The sequence below is a fragment of the Thamnophis elegans genome, chromosome 9 (assembly GCF_009769535.1).
Source record: "Thamnophis elegans isolate rThaEle1 chromosome 9, rThaEle1.pri, whole genome shotgun sequence".
Classification (NCBI taxonomy): Eukaryota; Metazoa; Chordata; class Lepidosauria; order Squamata; family Colubridae; genus Thamnophis; species Thamnophis elegans.
In genome coordinates this window covers 49,663,460-49,685,631 of record NC_045549.1, presented here as the reverse complement: position 1 = coordinate 49,685,631, position 22,172 = coordinate 49,663,460, and the positions used below count along the sequence as shown (strand labels likewise).

The window sequence follows — 22,172 nt, the reverse complement described above, 5'->3', positions numbered from 1 at the left end:
TACAATTTTTGACAGAATACACTATAGAAGTAGCTTTATGATTTCCATCTATTTATTCCATGTGCTTGTAATTATTGCACTGCTGCTTTTGAAACACAACAAAAGTTTTGGATAATAAAATAATTGTGATAATGTTGTAGATAGCACAGTAGCTTGGCTTGGGCTTCTGTTATTTGCACAATTTACCTAGTATGGCAATCATAGATGACTGGTACATTTCCATTTCTATAAGCCTATAATTCTCAAAATTATATCAAAATCAGCTAGTTAATTGTGGGATATAAATTCTGCAAAATGCTATTCACACAAAATATATTATCATGTTTTGGATATTTGGATATTTTATTTTATTTTTTTAAATACATGTTTTACGATTTAATATCATCAGTGCACCTGTGCTTCTGTGTATATATTGATAGCAATCACATAGAATAAAGAATTGATAGAAAAGTAAACACAGAATCAATTGGATACAAAATATATCCGCTAAGAAGAACAACCATTTGGATAAGTATGATAGTACACACAGAGAAAGATTAAACTGCACAGAATAAAACATTAGTAAGACAAAAAATAGTATCTGACTTTTAAAATGTTCAGTAAATCTGCATAAAGTAACCTGGGAATTGTCATATTGTATTTTATTTCTGATAAAAGCTGGTAAAACTGGTAATTCTAACCCTAACCCTAAATAAAAACAGATTATATATTTCTGCAATTAGAGACACTTCATAAACCAATTAGTAGAATGCACCAAATATAATGCATGCATCAGTGGAACTTGGGTGTACTGACTATAGGTTCTACAGTAATGGTGGCTGGCAAAGTATGAGATTATAATTCTGTCCAGACTTCAAATGCATCAGTTTGCTTTAATAATGTTTAACAACTAATTCCCAGCTGTTAGCATTTCATTTTCAATTTTTTTAACCGAATGGCTACCAAACATTCCAGAAAGCTTAGCGTAGAATAGATGCATGCTGACTGGCATGTCTGCATTTTTTTTTCCTGAACAAAGCATGTCTTTGTGATCAGTAATGATCTTGCTTTCCAATGCAATAAAGAACTGGAATGAAAACAAATAGCTGCTCTTTTGTAGTTTAAAGGAATTAGGATTTCCCTATGGCCAGATTACCATTTGAATTGCCTGCATATACATGAAAATCAGTGTAGCTCAATAAACAACTTGATGTTTAAAGCACTATTAGTGGAGAACACCTCAAAGGACTACCTTTCTTTAAATTGGAGACATGGGATTTGGGGGGCTTGGTAATATGTGGCATCCTGCATACAAACAGAGCATCTAATTGAAAATGAGGCAGAAAGGAAATTAAACATTAAACATTAAAAAGAAATAGAAGTTCTCACTTTGTACCGCAATTTGCAGTCTAGTAGCACAATATGTATTGTTGCATTGTGCATGGTTAAAGCTTTCACACAAATTAATATGATCATGGAGCATCCGAGCTTTTTTCCAGCATTGGGCACATGCTTACCCATTGTTCAATGAAACAGTGCTGTTTATTTTTCCAAAAGGATAGCTATTTGTATGGGAGATGAAGCAGGATGAATCAAACTGTAGAAAAGAGAAACAGTGGCATCATATTCGTACGTGCTAAGTTTGGTGCATCGGTTGAGAAAGCAACATATCATAAGGCACTGATGATGGTGACAATACAAGGGCATTATTACTACTGCAATTGTATTCATGAATCCTTTCTTTGAACTGTTGTGTCCTTTCAAGCTTACTTTCAAATACCTATTATGCAAAAGTCTAGGCTTGACCCACATATAAGATATAATTGAAAAAATGGAGCAATTTGTTACCCATTGTTTCAGAATATAATATCAACATGCATTTTAAAGAATCGTACTATATTTAGCAAGGTGTTAAGAGACATATCTACAATAAACAATATGATGCTTTGACAACAAAAAGGACTTTCTAGTCACGAAGCACAATTCTTTTGTTTGTGATATTTAAATGCTCAATGCATTTCCTTCTTTTAGAGATGTAACATTTTTCAGATTCTAAAATAATGGAGGCCTAAATAGAGGAAGAAATCCATATTTCTTCTGCTCATTGTCCAAAAAAAGGTTTCTTTCTGTATTTTGTCTACACATGTAAACGATTAGCTATAGTTTTGATGAGGGCAAACTGCACCCATTTTATACATCAGTTTCATAGCTCATTCACGTTTAAGAATACATTAAAGAATCTACAATTATGAAATAAAGTCTTCTTTATTTCTATTTCTATTATCACATTTTTTCAATTCTGTTTGAGATTTGGAAATAGATATAATATAAACTTAACATCTGAAATTATTTAAATTTGGCTACATCAGATGTATATCAGAAGCATTAATGGTATTCATAAGGCAATTTTTGTATTAAAATAAATTGTTTAGCAGGATAACATCATAACAATCTTGCTAGCGTTTTTGTTGTTTATTAATTTATATCTTCAACTATGAAATAGTTCCATTTAAAAAGTTAAAAACAAGCAAGATAAATGCTTGAGGCTTAAATATAAACAAATTTAAGCAGGAGGAATGTCAGTGTTTTAGTGATATTTTCAATTTAAAACATAGGTTCATATCTATGTACAACTTCAGTTCAAAACCACCAAGTGTTTGTCCATCTAGAACTGATTATCAGACATTGAAACTGAACTAACAAATCTTGCTCATACCTGCTTGAGTGTAAGACTTCAAGGGTGCCCCACTTTAATAGAAGTTTGAAATTGTTTATGAAAACAGAAGGCTATCCATTGATAAGAATATGTTTGCAACGTACAGATAGTCCTTGACTTATGAGCACAATTAAGCCCAATATTTTTGTTGCTAAGTAAGGTATTTCTTAAGTGAATTTTACAACGTTTCTTGCCACAGTTGTTAAGTGGTTGTTACGTTAGTATCCCAATTGTTAAGTGAATCAGGCATCCTCATTGACTTTGCTAGTCAGAAGATCACAAAAGGTGACCACATGACACTGGAACACTTCAACCGTTATATATACATGCCAGTTGCCAAGTGTCTGAATTTTGTTCATGTGACCATGGGGATGTTGCAAATGTTGGAAGTGTGAAAAATAATAATAAATCACTTTTTTAAGTGCCATTGTAACTTCAAACGGTCACGAAATGAATTATTGTAAGTCGTGGACTGCCTGTAGTCACTTAAGTCCTACATTATGGTTTAACTGTTAATTGCAGAAATTTTATTCTGATTTATTTATGGCATTTATCAGGTGAAGATTGAGCATTCGTATTATTTTAAGTGGCTAAAAGTGTGTGTGTGTGTGTGTGCACACACATGTTTGAAATTAATTTTTTATACAAATTGTAATTGTCTTAAGTTATTATTATTCCAATAAGAAGACTAAGCTGAGTGGGTTGATTTGGTTTTCCTGAAGCCTATTTCTTAATATTTTCTCAACTAGGACACACAATGAAGCTAATTAGTCTGAGTAATATTAACTGCCTGGAAAAATGGGAAGAAGCTGGAAGGAATAGATAACGGGGGAGGGGGGTGTTTCAAGATTATGGCTGCTAGCACATTTTTTTGGAAAAACTGCAATAAGTAGCAACATGTAGCACTACATGTTAGAAACAAAAATTAAGATTTTGAGGAGAAATGCTGTCTTAGAACTGATTTGTTAGGCAGTCTGTTGTTTCTTTGACTCTTACCTTAACCTTACTAGGTGAACTTTCGAACCTTTGTTATTTTCCCATTTTTCCTTACACATTCATATATAAAGAGAAATGACCCCAAGTTTACAGATATGTTAGTTGTCTTCTGCCACGATGGATTAAAAAGGCACAAAAATATATTTGTTATCCTCTTCTATATTAATAAGGAGCAGTTAAGAAATAAAACATACATTTCCATTTATATGATTCTTGACACAATTACTTTTTGAAATTCCAAGGATAAGAGTGTGGTTACCAGTTACAAACTGACAATATAAAACTTTACACAAACGGTAAGAAAACAGTTCTTGAGATTGAAAATTGCAGACATGCTGTGAGTATGTTACTACAAGGAAATTGATATATATGAAAAGACAGAATGTTGAAAAATACAGCTGGTCTTGCATTCTACAAGGTATGCAAGAAAAAAATGCAATCTATTACAATTGTAGGTTCAAATTCAGAATTATTCTTACTGCTGCAGAATTACAAAATGATGAGTAGGCATTCTGTAGGAAAAAATAAAGAACTGTCAGCATGGAGCTTGGACTAGTTCATAAAAGGATAGTATTTTTATAATAAAAGAGAAGATCTGAGTAAATAGAAACAATCTGTAAAATTTGAAAATATTAGGTATTGCATAAGAAACAGAAGATATTATATGAACAGAATTAATAGTATAATGTTAGTAATTACAATCAAGGGAAACAAATTGTCTCTATGCCAATTTACATTAAGGTTATGAGATAGTTTAACTGAACTGAACATAAAATATGTGAGCAATCATATTATGGTATGCAGTCATCTAATTAATGATTTAACATGCACACAAATTACAGTAGAAGGTCATATTCATAGAAGCTACTCTATTTGAATTACATTCTTCATTTATACTCCCACTCTGTTATTTTGGGGAGGAAAATGTTAATATCCACAATTCTTTATATTTGATAAACTGCATATATTATTAGATTGATCACAAAGAAGAACATATGCACCTTTAATAAACAATTATCAATTATAAAGTCATATTAACAATCCTATATATTGCAGCCCAAAATATAATATGACAATAATATGACCCCAACCCTTTAATATTTCAATTTCTGAATTGCAGAATAATTGCAACCAACTTTTATTGAACTTTTTCCATTTGTTTTTCAATCTGAATTGTGGAGCTTACAGTACATTCTGAAAGTATTCAGACGTCCATCACTTTTGTCAATTTTGTTAATCTGCAGCATAATTCTAGTTGTTGAAATTAATTTTTTTTCTCATAAATCTATACTCTTCCACATAGTGACAAAGAATTTTAAAAATGTTTGTAAATTTATTTATTTTTTTAAAAAACAGAAGTATCATATTGGCATAAGCATTCAGACTCTTTGCAACAACACTTGAAATTTAGCTCAGGTGCCTCTTGTTTTTCTTGATTGTTGCTGATATATTCCTACAACTTGATTAGAGTCCACCTGTGGTAAATTAAATTGATTGGACATAATTTGGAAAAGCACACACCTCTATAAAAGGTCTTACAGCTGACAATGTGTACTATGCAGAGCAAAAGTCATGAGGTCAAAGGAACTGCCTGCAGAGTTCAGAGACAGGATTATTGCAAGGCACAGATATGGAAAAGGCTACAGTAAAATTTCTGCTGCACTGAAAGTTCCTAAGAGCACAGTGGCCTCCATAATTTTCAAATGGAGAAGTTTGGCACAACTAGGATTCTTCCAAGAGCTGGTCACCCAATCAAACTGAGCAATCAGAGGAGAAAGGCCTTAGTAAGAAAGTAAGAAAGGTGGACTCCAGTCAAGGCACATGCCAGCAAAGATCCAGAAAAATGGAAGGCACAAGAGATTCATGACAAACAAAATAAATTTCAATATCTGTAGAATCAGGCTGCAGCATAGCAAAATTGACAAAAGTGAAGATGGTCTGCATGCATTGTATATATTATAATAAAGGTGGAAATAATTCTGAAGAGTTTTATCTTTTTTTATGTCTCAAAAATCTGGCATTTTAAGCGATGTGTAGACTTTCTACATCCATGGATATTGTTGTTATATAATAGCAGTAGACAAATGTTTTAATCTGTTTAAGGATTGTTTTATTTAAATGCTAAATCACTGAACTCATTTGAGCTATGGTATTCCAGTTTCATGAATTTATGCAATTGACGGTATATCAGTACAAAACTAGAAATTAATATCTGTATTTTAATTATATCAAGTCAAATAAATCAAAAATAGCACTTTTCTGAATTTGGTTTGAATCAAATATATTGGATGGCATAAGAGTTAAGTTGCAGCAGCAAAATTCCCTTAAGGCTTCTCTATGACTTAATTTGTGTAATAGAGTACATTTGCAACAGTATTCTAATAAATTATCACTTAGGCAGTGATTGAAACATCACAAGCTCTTCACACAGCTCTACCATCAGGTCACTCTATCTTATTTTTCAGTACCGTAGAGACTCTCAGTCATCCAGGTCATGATTGTCCCAAAGGTGCTTTTTAAAGAGGCAAGTGGACTTTCATTGTTGTTGTTTTCTTGAAGATGTTTTGCTTCTCATCCAATAAGTTTCTTCAGTTCTGACTAAATACTGGCGAATAGAAGGATATATATTTCTTGCAGTCATCTGGTCATTAGCACTCTTTCAGAGAGTAGGGGATAAGAACAGCTCTCTCTTAACAGAAGAGGAGGGATACAGTATCATCTATCTCCTGCTTATCTCCAGAGTTCTTTCAGCAGTTCCAAGGAAGTTCCACACCCATTTGCACTATTCAGATCACTCTGAGGGCAGATAAACCTCCAAATGGCCTTAATGACTCTCACAAGGAGTGCTAATGACCAGATGACTGCAAAGAATATAAATACTTCCATTCTCCACTATTCAGTCAAGAAGAGGTTTCTTGGATCAGAAGCGAAATGTTTTCAAAGAAAAATAAAGTCCAGTTGCCTCTTGAAAAGCACATTTGGTTCCATGCCATACAATTTATTTTTAATGTATCAGGTCATTGTGCCTAATCCTTAATTCTTATACTGGTAGATCAACACTGACTTTTATAGAATGTTCGTTGAATTATTGCCTGGAAATCTAATTTACCATTCCTTAAGTGTTGTTAGTATAGTGTCAGTTATTGTTGAAATTTATGCAAAAACAAGGTGTTTTTTTAAAGCTAACCTTAAACATGAAATACTATATTTGATAGAAATATCTTATAATGGGTATGATTACACCAATATAAATAAGAACGCATTATCTCTCACTGAAAATAATGTCACTATTATGATCTGCATAAGGTAATAACACAGTGCACTGAGTACCAATTAAGTATCATGAAATCATTAGCTCACCCTGATTTAAACAAGAGATGATGGAAATAAATGGATTTAATATAGGCTTCTTTGCAAGTTATAACTTCAATAACAATTGAAGCAACCATATGTAACTCTAATGATCCAAGCATATTGATTTACATCTTTAATTGATGATTAATGAAAACTCCTCCGTTTTAGAAAGCCTTTGCTGAGATCTCTTAATAAAATTTACTAGTAAATGAAAACTTTGTGCTAGTATAACAACATATTGTAAGCAAAATTGTAAAAAAAAATATTTTATTTTATTTATTTACATTTTATTATAAATGGATAGTGATTAAATATCAGTAAATTTCCACATTTTTTCCAATATTAAAATTAGAGTTTCTGATTGGTTTCAAGTCAGTGTGCAGTTTCAACCAGTTCAGTGTATTTTACACAAGGTTTGAGATACAGAAAATTTATGTTTATAATTTTATCAGACATTTCATATCTAGAGAAATGAACCTGATTTTTATAGTAAAGTTTTATGGTGTTCATGAAGGAATGCTTAAAGTTGAGAAGTACCGTATTTTTCAGAGTATAAGACGCACCTTTTTTTCTTCAAAAAAGAGGCTGAAAATCTGAGTGCATCTTATACACTGAATGCAGCATTTTTTTTCTCCCCTGAAACCCTTCACCAAAATAGCCATGCATACCCTTATGGCGGTTTTAAGAGAGCTCCTGTGGGCTGGAGAGGGCAAAAATGAGCAAAAAATGGGCCGTTTTTGGTCCCACTCTGCAAGCCCCACCCCAAGTCTATTCATGCCTTTTTTTTAACGGGCCTATTTTCAGGAGGTTTGCAGAGTGCAAAAACCTTTCCCCTTTCGGAAAGGGGAAAAATTGATAAGAATTGCACTGATCAAGTGCTGTGCCAGCAGAAACAAAGTCTTAAATGCTGCAGATTGTCAGCGATTTCCTTCTCCAGCATATGGATAAATACACCTGGAAACATCTACCTACCTACCTACCTACCTACCTACTGTCTCTCTCCCTACTACCTACTGTATTTCTCTTTCTCTCTCCCTCTCCCTCTCTCTCCCTCTCCCTCTCTCTCTCTCTGTGTCTATCCCTCTACCTATCTACCTACGTACCTACCTACTCTCTCTCTCTCCCTACTTATCTACTGCATTTCTCTCCTTCTCTATTTCTTTCTCTCTAAGCCTCTATCTACCAACCTACCTACTCTCTCTCTCTCCCTACCTATCTACTGTATCTCTCTCTCTCTCTCTCTCTCTCTGTTTCTCTCTATCCCTATCCCTACCAAACTACCTACCCCCTCTCTCCCTACTTATCTACTGTATTTCTCTCTATCTTTCTATTTTTCTCTCTCTATTCCTCCACCTACCTACCTATCTTCCCTCTCTCTACATACCTACCTATTGTATTTCTCTATCTATCTAGCTCTATTTTTCTCTCTATCCCTTACCTACCTAACTACTCTCGCTCTCTCCCTACCTACTACTGTATTTCTCTTTCTTCTCTCCCTCTATCTACCTACCTACTTTTTTAAAATTTGCCTCTTCAAAACCTTGGTGTATATTATGCTCTGGTGCATCTTATACTCCAAAAAATATGGTATATATAATACATTATACTTTTTCTGCCTTTTACTTCTTAGCACAATTCTAGCACTGTTTCCATTACAAAACTCCAAAAGGGATGTTTACTCTCAAAAAGCACACGTTCTGCAATTCCTTTGCTTCATGGCATTTCGTTCAAGGTTTCCTTTTCCATGAGACTAAAAATACCTCTTTTCAATAATTACATAGTCCTTCTATGGGCAAGTTACCTAAGTAGTTATTGTTTGATATGGTGTTGTATTATTAATCAGTTTCTGTAATTGAACTTTTCACATTTCAAAGAAGTAATGACTCAGTAGGCAGTTTAACATTCTTCTTCTATTTCATCACGTTCCTTTTAGCATTTTCATGTTCCTGTTTACATATGGCATTTCATCCTCATGGCAGTCTTAAGACACCTGTCCCTTTCGTTTCTCCTTTCATTGGATCCATTAATTTTATAACTTTGGTCATAAACTCATTGTTTTGCATTTGATTGTCATTGAACTGGATAGTAATGTTTCCCTAATGCAGTAAAGATAACAATGTATATAATCTGTTAATACATAAAATTTTATTATTTTATTAATTTTTAAAGATCATATCAATTCAGATCCTAGGTCTGAATTGTAAAATCACAATAGGAATCGAATTTGAGAAATAATATAATCTATTTGTCCATTGTTGACAGAGATCATCTTTTTCAGTCGTAGCTTGAAATCCTCAGGAATTTCTTGTCAGGTTTTCATACAGCAGCCAAATGCTATACTTTACATGAATTTGATCTTTTGCTTGTTTGTTTATTCAGATTTGTTGTAGCTGCTCAACTCCAATGAACTATAGGTAGTGTATAAACCAAAACATTACATAAAAAACAGATAAAATAAAAACACACAGACATCCCAGACTAAAACAATCTAAAGGCAATTCAAAACAAACAAAGCAAAACAGCCGTCCCCCACCCAAAAGACAATAATACATTAACCCCAGGTCTGGGACCAATGCCTGCTTTTAAGAATTTTTGGGGCCCTAGGAGAAAGGAGACCACCTTATCTCTAGAGAGATGTCCTTCCAGAGGGTGCGGGGTTATATCAGAAAAGTAGTGCTTCCTCAATGTCACAAAATAACAACATTTAATGGAGGGAAACTGGAATGCACCCATCCTCAGAACATAATTGGTTGGGCAGAATCAATTTGAGATTATCAGGTATCTAGACTGTATGCTACACAGGTAATTAACAAATAGTATCCTTTGGCAATTGGCTAGGAAACTTTAATAAACTTGATTCATGATAATCATTTCATTTCTGGATGTTAATATCCATTATTTTGATTAATGAATAATATCCAAAATATAAAAAGCAATATCATGCATAGTTATATAAACTACATTCAATATATAATAACTGAAAAATAAGGCCCGTTATATCTATGTAAATTGCAACATACCTTTATTTAACCATTGCCAAACATGTGAAAAAATACACTAGGCTCCATGTGAAATGGTAATTGGCAATTGAAAACATCTTGAATTTTTGAAAATATGCTTCATGGCAAAATTATATTGCTTTTATCTGAAACCTTGACTCAGTTTCAAATTTTAAACAATTAGTTTCATCTGTACTACTCCCAGTAAGAATAATGTATTTTGTTTTGCATAATTAGCTGCATAATTCACAGAAATTGACAGTTCTCAAAATGGAGGGAGTAAAAAAATGCCATCTCCCAAGAATCCATATTGAAAATAGGTCTTTCTGAGTTATTTATGAATTACCTGAATAAAGGGGTAAGCAGTAAAATTCCCCTGTTTGTGAATCACACAAAATTATCGAAGGCAGCAATAAAAATGTTAATTGGAAAAGCTGCAGAATTGTTTTCCGAATTGAAAATGGCAGCTATTATTCAAAGTAAGTAATGTGATTACCTGGGGAGATTATAAAGAAAAAGCTTAATTTCTCATATACAACAATGGAATATAAACAATTATTTACTGACCAGAAAAAGGATTTACTGAGCTGCTTGTTGTAGATAACTCAAAGCTATGAAAACAATGGATTCTGTACTAAGAGTCATTGTAAAAACGCAGGACTTAAAATCAAATTGGAATGCCTTTAAACAGCTCTATAATGCCTCTACACACTTGGAGTAGTAGGTATAGTTTTCATGAATACGCTATTAGAGTAAATAGATGTAGAGAAGGAAAATCTGAATGTTTTAGATGCAACAGTTTTCTCTCAAAAAAAGATTAGGACATATAGAATTATTTAATTTATAAAAATATGATTAAGGAAAGCTATGATAGAGATTATCAAGTGTGGATATAACAGAGATAAATTTCTTTCTCAATAGCAAAAGCTAAATCTCAGCTCCAATTTAGCTAAATAGTGGGAAATTGGTACAAATACAGGAAAATAATTATTTACCCAGTAAGTGAAAACTGTGCTCCTACAAGATACATCAATGGCCACCAACTTAGAAAATTTTACAGGAGGAATAAAAAAATTCAGAGCAACACTTTCACTGATTAGTGGTCATGATGAGTAAGTACTTTTTTTCTGAATCAAAGGCAATCTTCTGAATAGCAATTGTTGAAAAAACAAGACTGAGAATAACTTTTTCATGCTTTTGTGTAAATGTCTATGAAGGAAAAGGAAATATAACCAAACTTTTCCTAGTCTATTAAGTATTTTATATCAGAACTGTACAATTCTATGAAATATAGGCTCTCAGTTGGCCTTGGCAACAAAAGTCACAAAACATGTAAGTGCACTACAATTAAAATTGTTCATGTTTTTCAATAGATGTAGCTGTAAAAAGGTATATACCAGTATATTTGAAATTTAGACATTGCTGAATGTTTTTATGATTATTTACAGTGAGAAGTATACTGCTCTGAAATGAAGGACAACACTTTTCATAACATCACTACTTTTTCTATTTGTGAATTCTGAAAAATTCTATCTATTATTGTTCTTAAATGTCTGTTCTTTTTCTTTTTAATTCTCAAGCTCACTATTTGGATAAAATAGTTAAAGGTACTGTATATTTTGACATGACTCCATGTATCTCTACATGCCTTCATATATCTCTGTATATTATAGTGGTCATTCCATTAAACTTGGCAAATGCAACATATTCATACTCATTGAATTACAGATTTCATTCGTGTTACTTTCCATATGACTTGGATAAGAGAAGACTTAATGTTTTTGTTATCTGTTAACATTTTTACTAAGCAGTTTGTTAAGTTTCACAATATGTGTATAAATAGATTCACTTTGATGTTCTCAGATACTGAAGATTACAAGTATTTGTTGTTTGTGGTGTCTTTAAATGTCCCAACTTTGTTGTTGGAACAGATGTTCAATTATACATGTATGAAAAAAATAGGAGAAGGCACCCTGACCTGGAAATTTATAATAGAAATATGAGTTCAGGTCTGATATGAAAGAAAAATGGGAGGCATTTAATGCTTAAAACTCTGAATTTTGTACTCAAGTATCTTGACATATTTTTTGAATACTTCCACTAAAATTAACCACTAAGCTTTTATTACTTCAAATAAAGATTGCAAAAAATCTGTGCAATATGTGAAATCTATTTTACTTGCAAGATTTAAAGCCACTAAACAGCAAATATTTCCATATCTTCAGTTGTTGGTAGAAGTTTGGCTATTTAATTTATTTATTTTTATTATCATCAGTGATCCCCTTTTTTCCAGATTGCCTTTCTTCTATTCCTTATTTGTGCTTTTTCATTAGAGTATGGCAATATCCAGGCTTTCATAGAATTATTCTTAATTCCGTCAAATTGTCTGCAATACCTTGATAATAGGACAGATAAAGCTGTGTATCCTATGTAGTAATCAAGTGTAAAAAATATTTCAAAACTAAAATACATCCTCTGTGTGTATAGTTAAAATGTGCAGGTGGCAAAAATGCTAAAGAAAAAGCAGGCCAAATATAATCTCAGCCAGGTAGGATTACATGGCATCCATAACAATAATTTCATCATACCTGGTCATGAGATGTTATTCCATTTCAATTAAATTATTGTTTAATTTATACTAATGTAGATAAATAAAGAGATACATTTATAATTGTTTTAGTCTAATAGACATAGGGACAGATTCTTTCAATAATATTGTCAATCCCTTGGAAAGAATCCTGTTCTACAACCCAGAGATATAGTCAGAAAAAAAATAGCACATCTTATATATTAACGTGTATGGAGTAAAAATTAAGTCCTAAAATCTTATTTGTAGCTAGTGATTATAGTTCTGCTTTATTTGCTTATGTGAATGTCTTACAACACTCATAGATAAGGAATACTAGAATTTTACACATCTATATTTATATAAACTGTCATCATTCTCATACAGGTCATGTTGGCTGCATGCCAGGTTTTCATCAATATGAATTGACAAATACTGTTTTTGATGTAATGTTAGATTTAAAAAATAGATCTTGGATATATTAAATAATTTTAATTGTTTCCCAAATTTTCCCTCCTTGGCCATAAAAGCAGACAAGATAGGATATAAAGGTAACAGAACAAAAGCCTTAGGGAGATTGTCACAAAAAAATTATAATCACTCTCCGCTCTGTCTTGAAGCACGTCACTACCGTGTTTTTGTTCAGTCTATCAATGTTTTATTGTGGTCCTTATGGTATTTCATTTTGTCCGTCCTAAATACTCAAATACGCACAGCTATTACATTTAGTTGGAAATCTTGTTGGTCCCGTCCCATCCGTATGCAGCCTGAATCCTAATGTTTGTTAGACTAGATGCTAAGCTGCTTCACTATTTCCTGAGCTTTGCTTATTATGTGGAAAGGAATGTATTTTTGGCATAAAGTATAGTCATAAAATTGACATATACTTTGTGCAATTATTTAAAACACTGTAATTTCACATGAATATACGGCAACTCTGAGACCAGATGAAATTAACATTCTCTTTTATTGAGTACTAAGGAACATACCTTCCTTTGAATTTTAGAAATACTTCTTTAAAACAAGGAGCTTAACAAAATCTACATAAATAACTTGTGATACAAATATATCAAATCATTATTCTTAAGAATAGAAGCACTGTTGTTTATCTTGAGGCTATGTTGTATGCTGTGATGCTGTTGCCTGCTGATTCACTAAAGAAAATGAAAATATGATTTTGTCTGGCCCGCAGGTATTTAGTGGTTTCTTAGATATATTTCCTGCCTGCACAGGTAAGTGGTGTCTCAAAGTGTCAGACAAATCGAAGATGCCACTTAGTTAAGAATAAGAATCCCAGTTAATGTTGCTGTTACTCTCCATGTGCAATTACAGTATTTGTGCTGTTCTGAAGGCCTGTTCCCAGTAAGTGTCCCCTGTTTGTATTTTAATTAGATTGAAATATTTTTGCAATATAATATGGAGTATCCTTTTTGTCTATTTTAACAGAGGGATGCCCTGGCCTGTGTAATAGCAATGGAAGATGTACTCTTGACCAAAATGGCTGGCATTGTGTTTGTCAGCCTGGATGGAGGGGAGCAGGATGTGATGTCGCCATGGAAACTTTATGTACTGACAGCAAGGACAATGAAGGAGGTAGGAGGTTTAGAGCAAAATTCTTGCACTGCTAAAAAATATAAAATTATTGGCTTCTTAATCAGGTGAACAAAATACCGCTGTGAGACTGATACAGAGCTTTTACTACCTGGGATGAGATATATTCAGAAATGTGCTTCAACATTTATTGCCTTCATTTTGTATGCTATCAAATCCTTAAGTGCTGGTTACAACAAGCAAAATGTGTACATCAAAACCCATTAGTGAACATTAGATTATAACTGGTAGTATATCTATCAAAGAGCAAATACAATAATCCAATGAACTTTATCATAAAAGTGCATACCAACAAAAATGGTTGTGAAATCCATTTTCAGATTAAGTTTTGAAAAAGTTACAGGAATATGCTGAGAAATAGCTTCATAAAAGCTTTTCTTTTTTAACTGCCCTTTATCAGCAATAGTGTCATCCCTAATATTGCATACAGGCTGTCTTCAACTTATGATCATTGATTCCAACCACATCACTTGGCAACATAAATTCTATAACTGTATTAACTACCGTATTTTTAGCATTTTTTCGGAGTATAAGACGCTCCAGAGTATAAGACGCACCAAGGTTTTGAAGAGGCATTTTTTTAAAAAGTAAGTACATAGATAGAGGGATAGAGAGGGAGAGAAAGAGAGAGAAATACAGTAGTAGGTAGGGAGAGCGAGAGAGTAGTTAGGTAGGTAGGTAGATAGGTAGGTAGATAAAGGGATAGAGAGAGAGAGCTGGAAAGATAGAAAAATACAGTAGATAGGTGGGTAGAGAGAGAGAGTAGATAAGTAGATCAGTAGAGGGAGAGAGAGAGAGAAATACAGTAGAAAAGTAGGGAGAGAGAGAGTAGGTAGGTAGGTAAAGAGGGAGAGAGAAAAAGGTGGAGAGAGTGTGTGTAGGAGGTAGGTAGAGGGATAGAGAGAGAGAAATAGAAAGATAGAGAAATACAATAGATAAGTAAGAAGAGAGAGAGTAGGTAAGTTGGTAGGTAGAGAGATAGAGAGAGAGAAATGGAGAGAGAGAGAAATATAGTAGGTAGGTAGGTAGGTAGGTAGGTAGGTAAAGAAAGAGTAGGTAGGTAGGTAGGTAGATGTTTCCAGGTGTATTTATCCATGTGCTGGAGAAGGAAATCGCTGACAATCTGCAGCATCTAAGACTTTGTTTCTGCTGGCACAGCACTTGATAAATGTAATTCTCATCAATCAGTTAAAGAGCTTTCCAAAAGGGGGAAAAAAGTTTTTGCACTCTGCAAACCTTCCAAAAACGGCCTGTTTTTCACAAAAACAGCCCCCTTTTTTTTAAACGCATGAATAGCCTTTGCGGGGCTTGCAGAGTGCTCTGGGGGAGGGCAAAAACAAACAAATAATGGCCCGTTTTTCGCAAAAACGGGCCCGTTTTTTGCCAAATTATTTTGCATGTATAGCCTTATGGAGGCTTATAGGGTGCTGCTGAGAGCTGGGGGGGGCAAAAAGGGCCATTTTTTGCTGATTTCTTCCCTCCCCAGACCCCAGGAGCTCTCTGAAAGCCTCCATAACGCTATGCACGGCCATTTTGGTGAAAGGGGCAGGGTTTCAGGAGGCAAAAAATGCTGTATTCAGTGTATAAGACGCACCCAGATTTTCAGCCTCTTTTTTGAAGAAAAAAGGTGCTTGTTATACTCCCAAAAATACAGTATTTTTTAAACATTTCCACCAACATTTAAAATTGAGGACTTTGTTACCCATTTTGAATCCTCCCAACTTCCTGACAGAAGCAAAAGTATTCTGTTTCCCAAATTACATTCAAGTTTTTATTTCTCTTTCATATGGGCCACATCATAACTTCCTGATTTTTCAAATTGCTCTTCTCAATATGCCCGGATAAAGTTTTTCATGTTACCCACCTCCTCAAGCCTCTTCTTGCCTGTCCTCTGTTTCTTAAATCAGTATAGTTATATTTTCACCTTGCATGTTTAAGAAGATGCTGAGGTACATTTCTAGTTAACCATTTTGTCATATCTTTATATATTTTTTTAATTGCATAAAACAAGGTGAAATGCCTATGTGACTTTATACCTAGACCATATATATATTCCAAATGGTATTCTTGTTTTGTAGCAACTTTTATTTGTTCTGCATTTATCATGTGAGCAATTTGAAGTTCTAGCCTATCCACACATTCAGCAACAATGGAAAACTATGGAACATTAAATGTAGTTGGATCATTATGCGCTACAGTCAGAAACTAAATATAAGTGAAAATATAAAGCAGATGCTAATACACAAAATTGTTAGGAAAGTAACATATCTCTTAAGGATGACAGTTTAGCAGATTGATTTAAATCCATAGTAAAACTCTGATCTCAGAGCATAACACTCATCTGCTATGATATTGATTTTTAGTGTTACTTAATATTGTGTAAATCTTGAGTTAAGAATTGAAAATTATAATAAGAAAACAATAGATTATGCCACTTATTAACATAATAAATTTTAATTTCTATCATAATCAGACAAACAGTATGGACATTGATTTTCCTTATTATGCAGAAACACCATCCTGTCAAGCAATAGGTGCAATTTATGGTTATGGTTGGTTATGGTTAAGTTTATTTATAGGCCGCCCTTTTCCCTGAGGGGACTCAGGGCGGCTTACAACTTATATAGGAAGGGGAAACATACAATGACATGTAAGACAATACATAATTAAAAGAGTAAAGCAACATTCATTCAACATTCGGGCGGGGGTGGATTATAATCTTTAACCCCAGGCCTGACGGGAAAGCCAGGTCTTGAGGGCTGTGCAGAAGGTCTGGAGGGTGGTGAGGGTACGAATCTCCACGGGGAGATCGTTCCAAAGGGTCGGAGCTGCTACTGAAAAGGCTCTCCTCCGCGTAGTTGCCAGTCGACACTGACTGGCAGATGGAACTCGGAGGAGGCCCAATCTATGCGATCTAATGGGTCGTGAGGAGGTGATTGGCAGGAGGCGGTCTCTCAAGTTTAGTATTCATGTAAATGATCCTGCTGAGTGTCATTATGTGCGTACAAGGAATTAAATAAAAATCCATTACTTTAATTCCTACTTTGCCTCTAGGTAGATAATACTTCTGCAAAAGATATTACCAAATTGTTGAATTACATTGATAAACATTACAAAATCTACCCTACTGAATTCAAAAGTTTCCCCCTCAAAATGTAAAATTCACCTTCTTATTAAAAAAAAAATCTTAGTCAGTGACCCATACAAGTGTATCACTGTTTACTCAGTTAAATATCCCTTACTTGAAAGTAGGAAAATTAGAGTCACAAAGCTGTAAGACAGATTTGACAAGTAAGATCACAGACTCTTAATAGCTTTTTCTATTGAAAAGTGATGGGACTAGGATGCAGTTTAAAGTAAAACAAAATACACATGTATTTATCATGCATTTCAACTGTAGCTTTAAAATGAAATAGAATGATCATTACATTTTTTTCGTTATTCTTCACCATCTGAGTTTCTAAAATAAAATAAAAAAATGTGAATTCCCATATCCTATTGTACAAATAACCTGAGTAAACCCCTGATCAGTGCAAAATAATAGGACCTTTCTCTTTAATTTTTATTTTGTCAACTACTAATTTAAGGAATAAAAATATATCAAAGTCCTGATTAAAATAAGCCTCAAACTGTGAGATGAGCGGTATATAAATTTAATAAAAAATAAAAATTACTTTACCAATGAAATAAGAGCCAGGTAGTTTCAGATTCTGGTTTGATAAGTGTCAAATCACATCAAATCTACAGCAGATCAAATGCTGATATAGTTTATACAAATGTAAGAATTAGGAGAACTCACAAATAGCACTACTTTACAGGCAGATACCGGTTTGTGTATTTATTTGTTTATTTTAATTGAAGATATATATATATATATATACAGGTGAAACTCAAAAATTTAGAATATCGTGCAAAAGTTCATTTATTTTAGTAATGCAACTTAAAAGGTGAAACTAATATATGAGATAAACTCAGTACACGCAAAGCAAGATAGCTCAAGCTGTGATTTGTCATAATTGTGATGATTATGGCCTACAGCTCATGAAAACCCCAAATTTACAATCTCAGAAAATTAGAATATTACATACAATCAATAAAACAAGGATTGTACATAGAACAATATCAGACATCTGAAAAGTATAAGCATGCATACTCAGTACTTGGTTTGGCCCCCTTTTGCAGCAATTACTGCCTCAATGTGGTGTGGCATGGAAGCTATTCGCCTGTGGCACTGCTGAGGTGTTATGGAAGACCAGGATGCTTCAATAGCGGCCTTCAGCTCTTCTGCATTGTTCGGTCTCATGTCTCTCATCTTTCTCTTGGCAATGCCCCATAGATTCTCTATGGGGTTCAAGTCAGGCAAGTTTGCTGGCCAATCAAGCACAGTAATCCCACGGTCATTGAACCAGGTTTTGGTGCTTTTGGCAGCTTGGGCAGGTGCCAAGTCCTGCTGCAAAATGAAGTCAGCATTCCCATAAAGCTTGTCTGCAGAAGGAAGCATGAAGTGCTCCAAAATCTCCTGGAAGACGGCTGCGTTGACCCTGGACTTAATGAAGCACAGTGGACCAACCCCAGCAGATGAGATGGCTCCCAAATCAACACAGACTGTGGAAACTTCACACTGGACTTCAAGCATCTTGCAGTGTGTGCCTCTCCATTCTTCCTCCATACTCTGGGTCCTTGGTTTCCAAATGAGATGCAAAAGTTGCTCTCATCAGAAAAGAGGACTTTGAACCACTGAGCAACAGACCAGGTCTGTTTTTCTTTAGCCAGGTAAGACGCTTCTGACGTTGTTTGTTGTTCAGGAGCGGCTTGACAAGAGGAATACAACATTTGAAGCCCATGTCCAGGATCCATCTGTGTGTGTTGGCTCTTGATGCATTGACTCCAGCCTCAGTCCACTCCTTGTGAAAGTCTCCAACACTTTTGAATGGCCTTTTCCTGACAATCCTCTCCAGGCTGCGGTCATCTCTGCTGCTTGTGCACCTTTTCCTTCCACACTTTTCCCTTCCACATAACTTTTTATTAATGTGCTTTGATGCAGCACTTTGGGAACATCCAACTTCTTTTGCAATTACCTTTCCCTCCTTATGGAAGGTGTCAATGATGGTTTTTTGCACAACTGTCAGATCAGCAGTCTTTCCCATGATTGTGATTCCTACTGAACCAGACTGAGAGACCATTTAAAGGCTAGGAACCCTTTGCAGGTGTTATGGCTTAATTAGCTGATTAGAATGGGACACTTTGAGCCTAGAATATTGCACCTTTTCACAATATTCTAATTTTCCAAGATTGTAGATTTGGAGTTTTCATGAGCTGCAAGCCATAATCATCACAATTATGACAAATCACGGCTTGAACTATCTTGCTTTGCATGTAATGAGTCTATCTCATATATTAGTTTCAACTTTTAAGTTGCATTACTGAAATAAATGAACTTTTGCATGATACTCTAATTTTTCGAGTTTCACCTATATAGTAGCAAGGACACTCACAATGTGATACATGTGATCTAATCCTTTTACTGCTTTCCAGCAACATATACAATATGTATGTACACATTAGTTAATATTATTTAGGCTGCTTAAGATTTAATAATAATAAGCATTGTTTTTTGTTATCTTCTTTTATGAGGGTTATTCTTATCCTTTTCTTATTTGAAAGGTTTCAGATATCTCCTGATTATTCTGTACTTTTTCTCTGAACAGTTTCCAGGTATATTCTGAACTGTAAGATCATTTTTTAAAATTTAGAATTCTCTAATTAAAAAATGGATAAGAATCCATTTTACACAGTGACAATATAACATTTGGAAAAGGTACTAGGCATATAAAATATATAGACATTTTTTTTTTAACTTAGACTTAGAGGAAACCGGATTCATAACTATCAATTGCTCGCTTTGGCAAACAATTGATAAACTTCATAAAAATATTAGAAACAGCAAAATGGCATGGTTCTGTATTTTGTCTGGTGAAAAGGATATTCATTTCCTGATTAATATGAGAAGAGAGCATTACAAAAATGTATCTACAATTGATTAGTTCAGAAGATGTCAGTCTCATACAATTTTGTTATCACAATCCACATTCTAGATTTATATTTATATATAAAATATAAATACAGGAGCTGTAGTCTTAATCTTATGCAAGCCTATGAGTTCAAGCAAAGTTCTTTCATTTTCTTTCATCTTTCCTTATTATTTTTCCACTTTATTATCAATCTCTTCCTTTCTTGAAGACGAGATACAAGCAAATCAGTGATGGGATTCAAATAATTTAACAACTGGTACTCTGCCCTAATGACCAACTGGGTAGATGGGGGTTCGGTGGTCATGTGACTGGGTGGGCGTGGCCAACTCAAGTCGATGGGCGCTTCGCCTTAGCTGTTACAATGTAATAAGGGTTAAACGGAGAAGCATCTTCTGTAAGCAGGGCAATAAAGATTAGGCTAGAAACAACACCAGAATGTTTCCTTCCTGCCTCCCTTACAGGATTAGCCCTGTAAAGTGGAAAAAAACAAAATGAGATTTCTTCCAACAACCGGTTCTCCGAACTGCTTAGAAAGTTAACAACCGGTTCTCCCGAATGGGTGCAGACTGGCTGAATCCCACCACTGAAGCAAATCCACTCATATTGAAGAACGTTTGTGATAACTGTGAGTTCACCTCTAGCAGCACACCAATAGTCTCCTTGTTTCTCAGCCACCTCTAACTCTAAGGACATGGCCAGCAATATTCAAAGTAGCCAGAAGACCTGGCATTCTTCTACAAAGTCAAATGGTTCTGACCTTAGAGGGGGTAAAAGCTAATGGTCCCAGAGGTCCATTTCCCAAATCCATTGCCATTAATTTCCTGACTTGGTGCTGTGAGGAAGGCCAGTCCAGCTGTGACTTCAATGAATTACATCTGCTCTAAGGATAAGACATAGTCCTTGATCTGTTACTATAAGAAATATAATATGGTCACAAATCATAATGGTTGTTAAGCAAGATGCTCATATAATTGCCTTACATAATAACCACATTCTATTTCTAATCAGATTAAATGACCATGGGGGTTATTAGAGGAGCACAAGATATCTTGGGGGTGGAGGAGACTGTGGGAAGCCAGCACAGGCCCAAGTCTGCACTCCCCAGCTCACGCATGGCCTGTTCCAAATATTCCAAGGCCTTCCCTACCCTCTGAGGCACCTCATGCTCCAATTGCTTGTATTCACCGCAGACCTTAGGCTTGCTTCCCTACCCAATTGGGTCCCCATATGCTTGGACTTTCTTTTTCACTAGACTGGGTCCCCATAGACCCTGCTTCCTACTCCACTGGGTCCCATATCTTCCTCACCACAGTCACCAATCAATCACTTATCTTTTCAGTGCCTTAGTTACCTTCTTACCACACAGTCTTCCTACACTCAGAGGGACAGAGCCACATGACTTCCATTGTGTAGGGAGGCTGAGGAGTGGAATGACCTGCTCATTTCCCAGTGCAAGCCCCTGCCAGAAGCAGATGCAGCCACAATTCATCAAAATGGGGCCTGCTTCCAGAAAGGTGCCATGCAGCCACTAATATGTTCACAGGCCATGTGGCAGATTGGCTGCTACAGTACTAAAAAGGAAGTGACATGGTGATGGGAGTAGGAACAGATGAGATCCAGAAGGGTGGGAGGGACCCAGCAGGATTGGAAGCAGGCTCAAGACCTGAGGTAACCTAACAGGATAAGGGGGGAGGGGGAGATAGCTAGAGGGGAGCACTGAAGTGTCTCTGTGGGTCAGTCATAAGTGTGGTGGATTCCAAATGCCCAAATTTTGTTCATATGATTACGGGGGCACTGCAACAGCTGTAACTTTGAGTAAGGATTGTAAGTCCCCTTTGTTCAGAGCTGTCATAATTTCAAATGATCACTGAATGAATTGTCATAAGTTAAGGACTACCTGTACTATCTTGGAACTCTCC

General features: G+C 34.8%; 1 protein-coding gene across 4 annotated transcripts in view; it reads left to right on the top strand.

Moving 5' to 3' along the window:
* TENM3 (teneurin transmembrane protein 3) overlaps positions 1-22,172 on the top strand; it is a 360,542-nt gene that overhangs the window by 278,288 nt on the left and 60,082 nt on the right. For all 4 annotated transcript variants that reach the window (XM_032223762.1, XM_032223765.1, XM_032223764.1 and 1 more), the window contains exon 12: positions 14,057-14,203. In XM_032223762.1, coding sequence (XP_032079653.1) covers positions 14,057-14,203 — 147 coding nt within the window. The remainder of the gene's footprint in view (positions 1-14,056; positions 14,204-22,172) is intronic.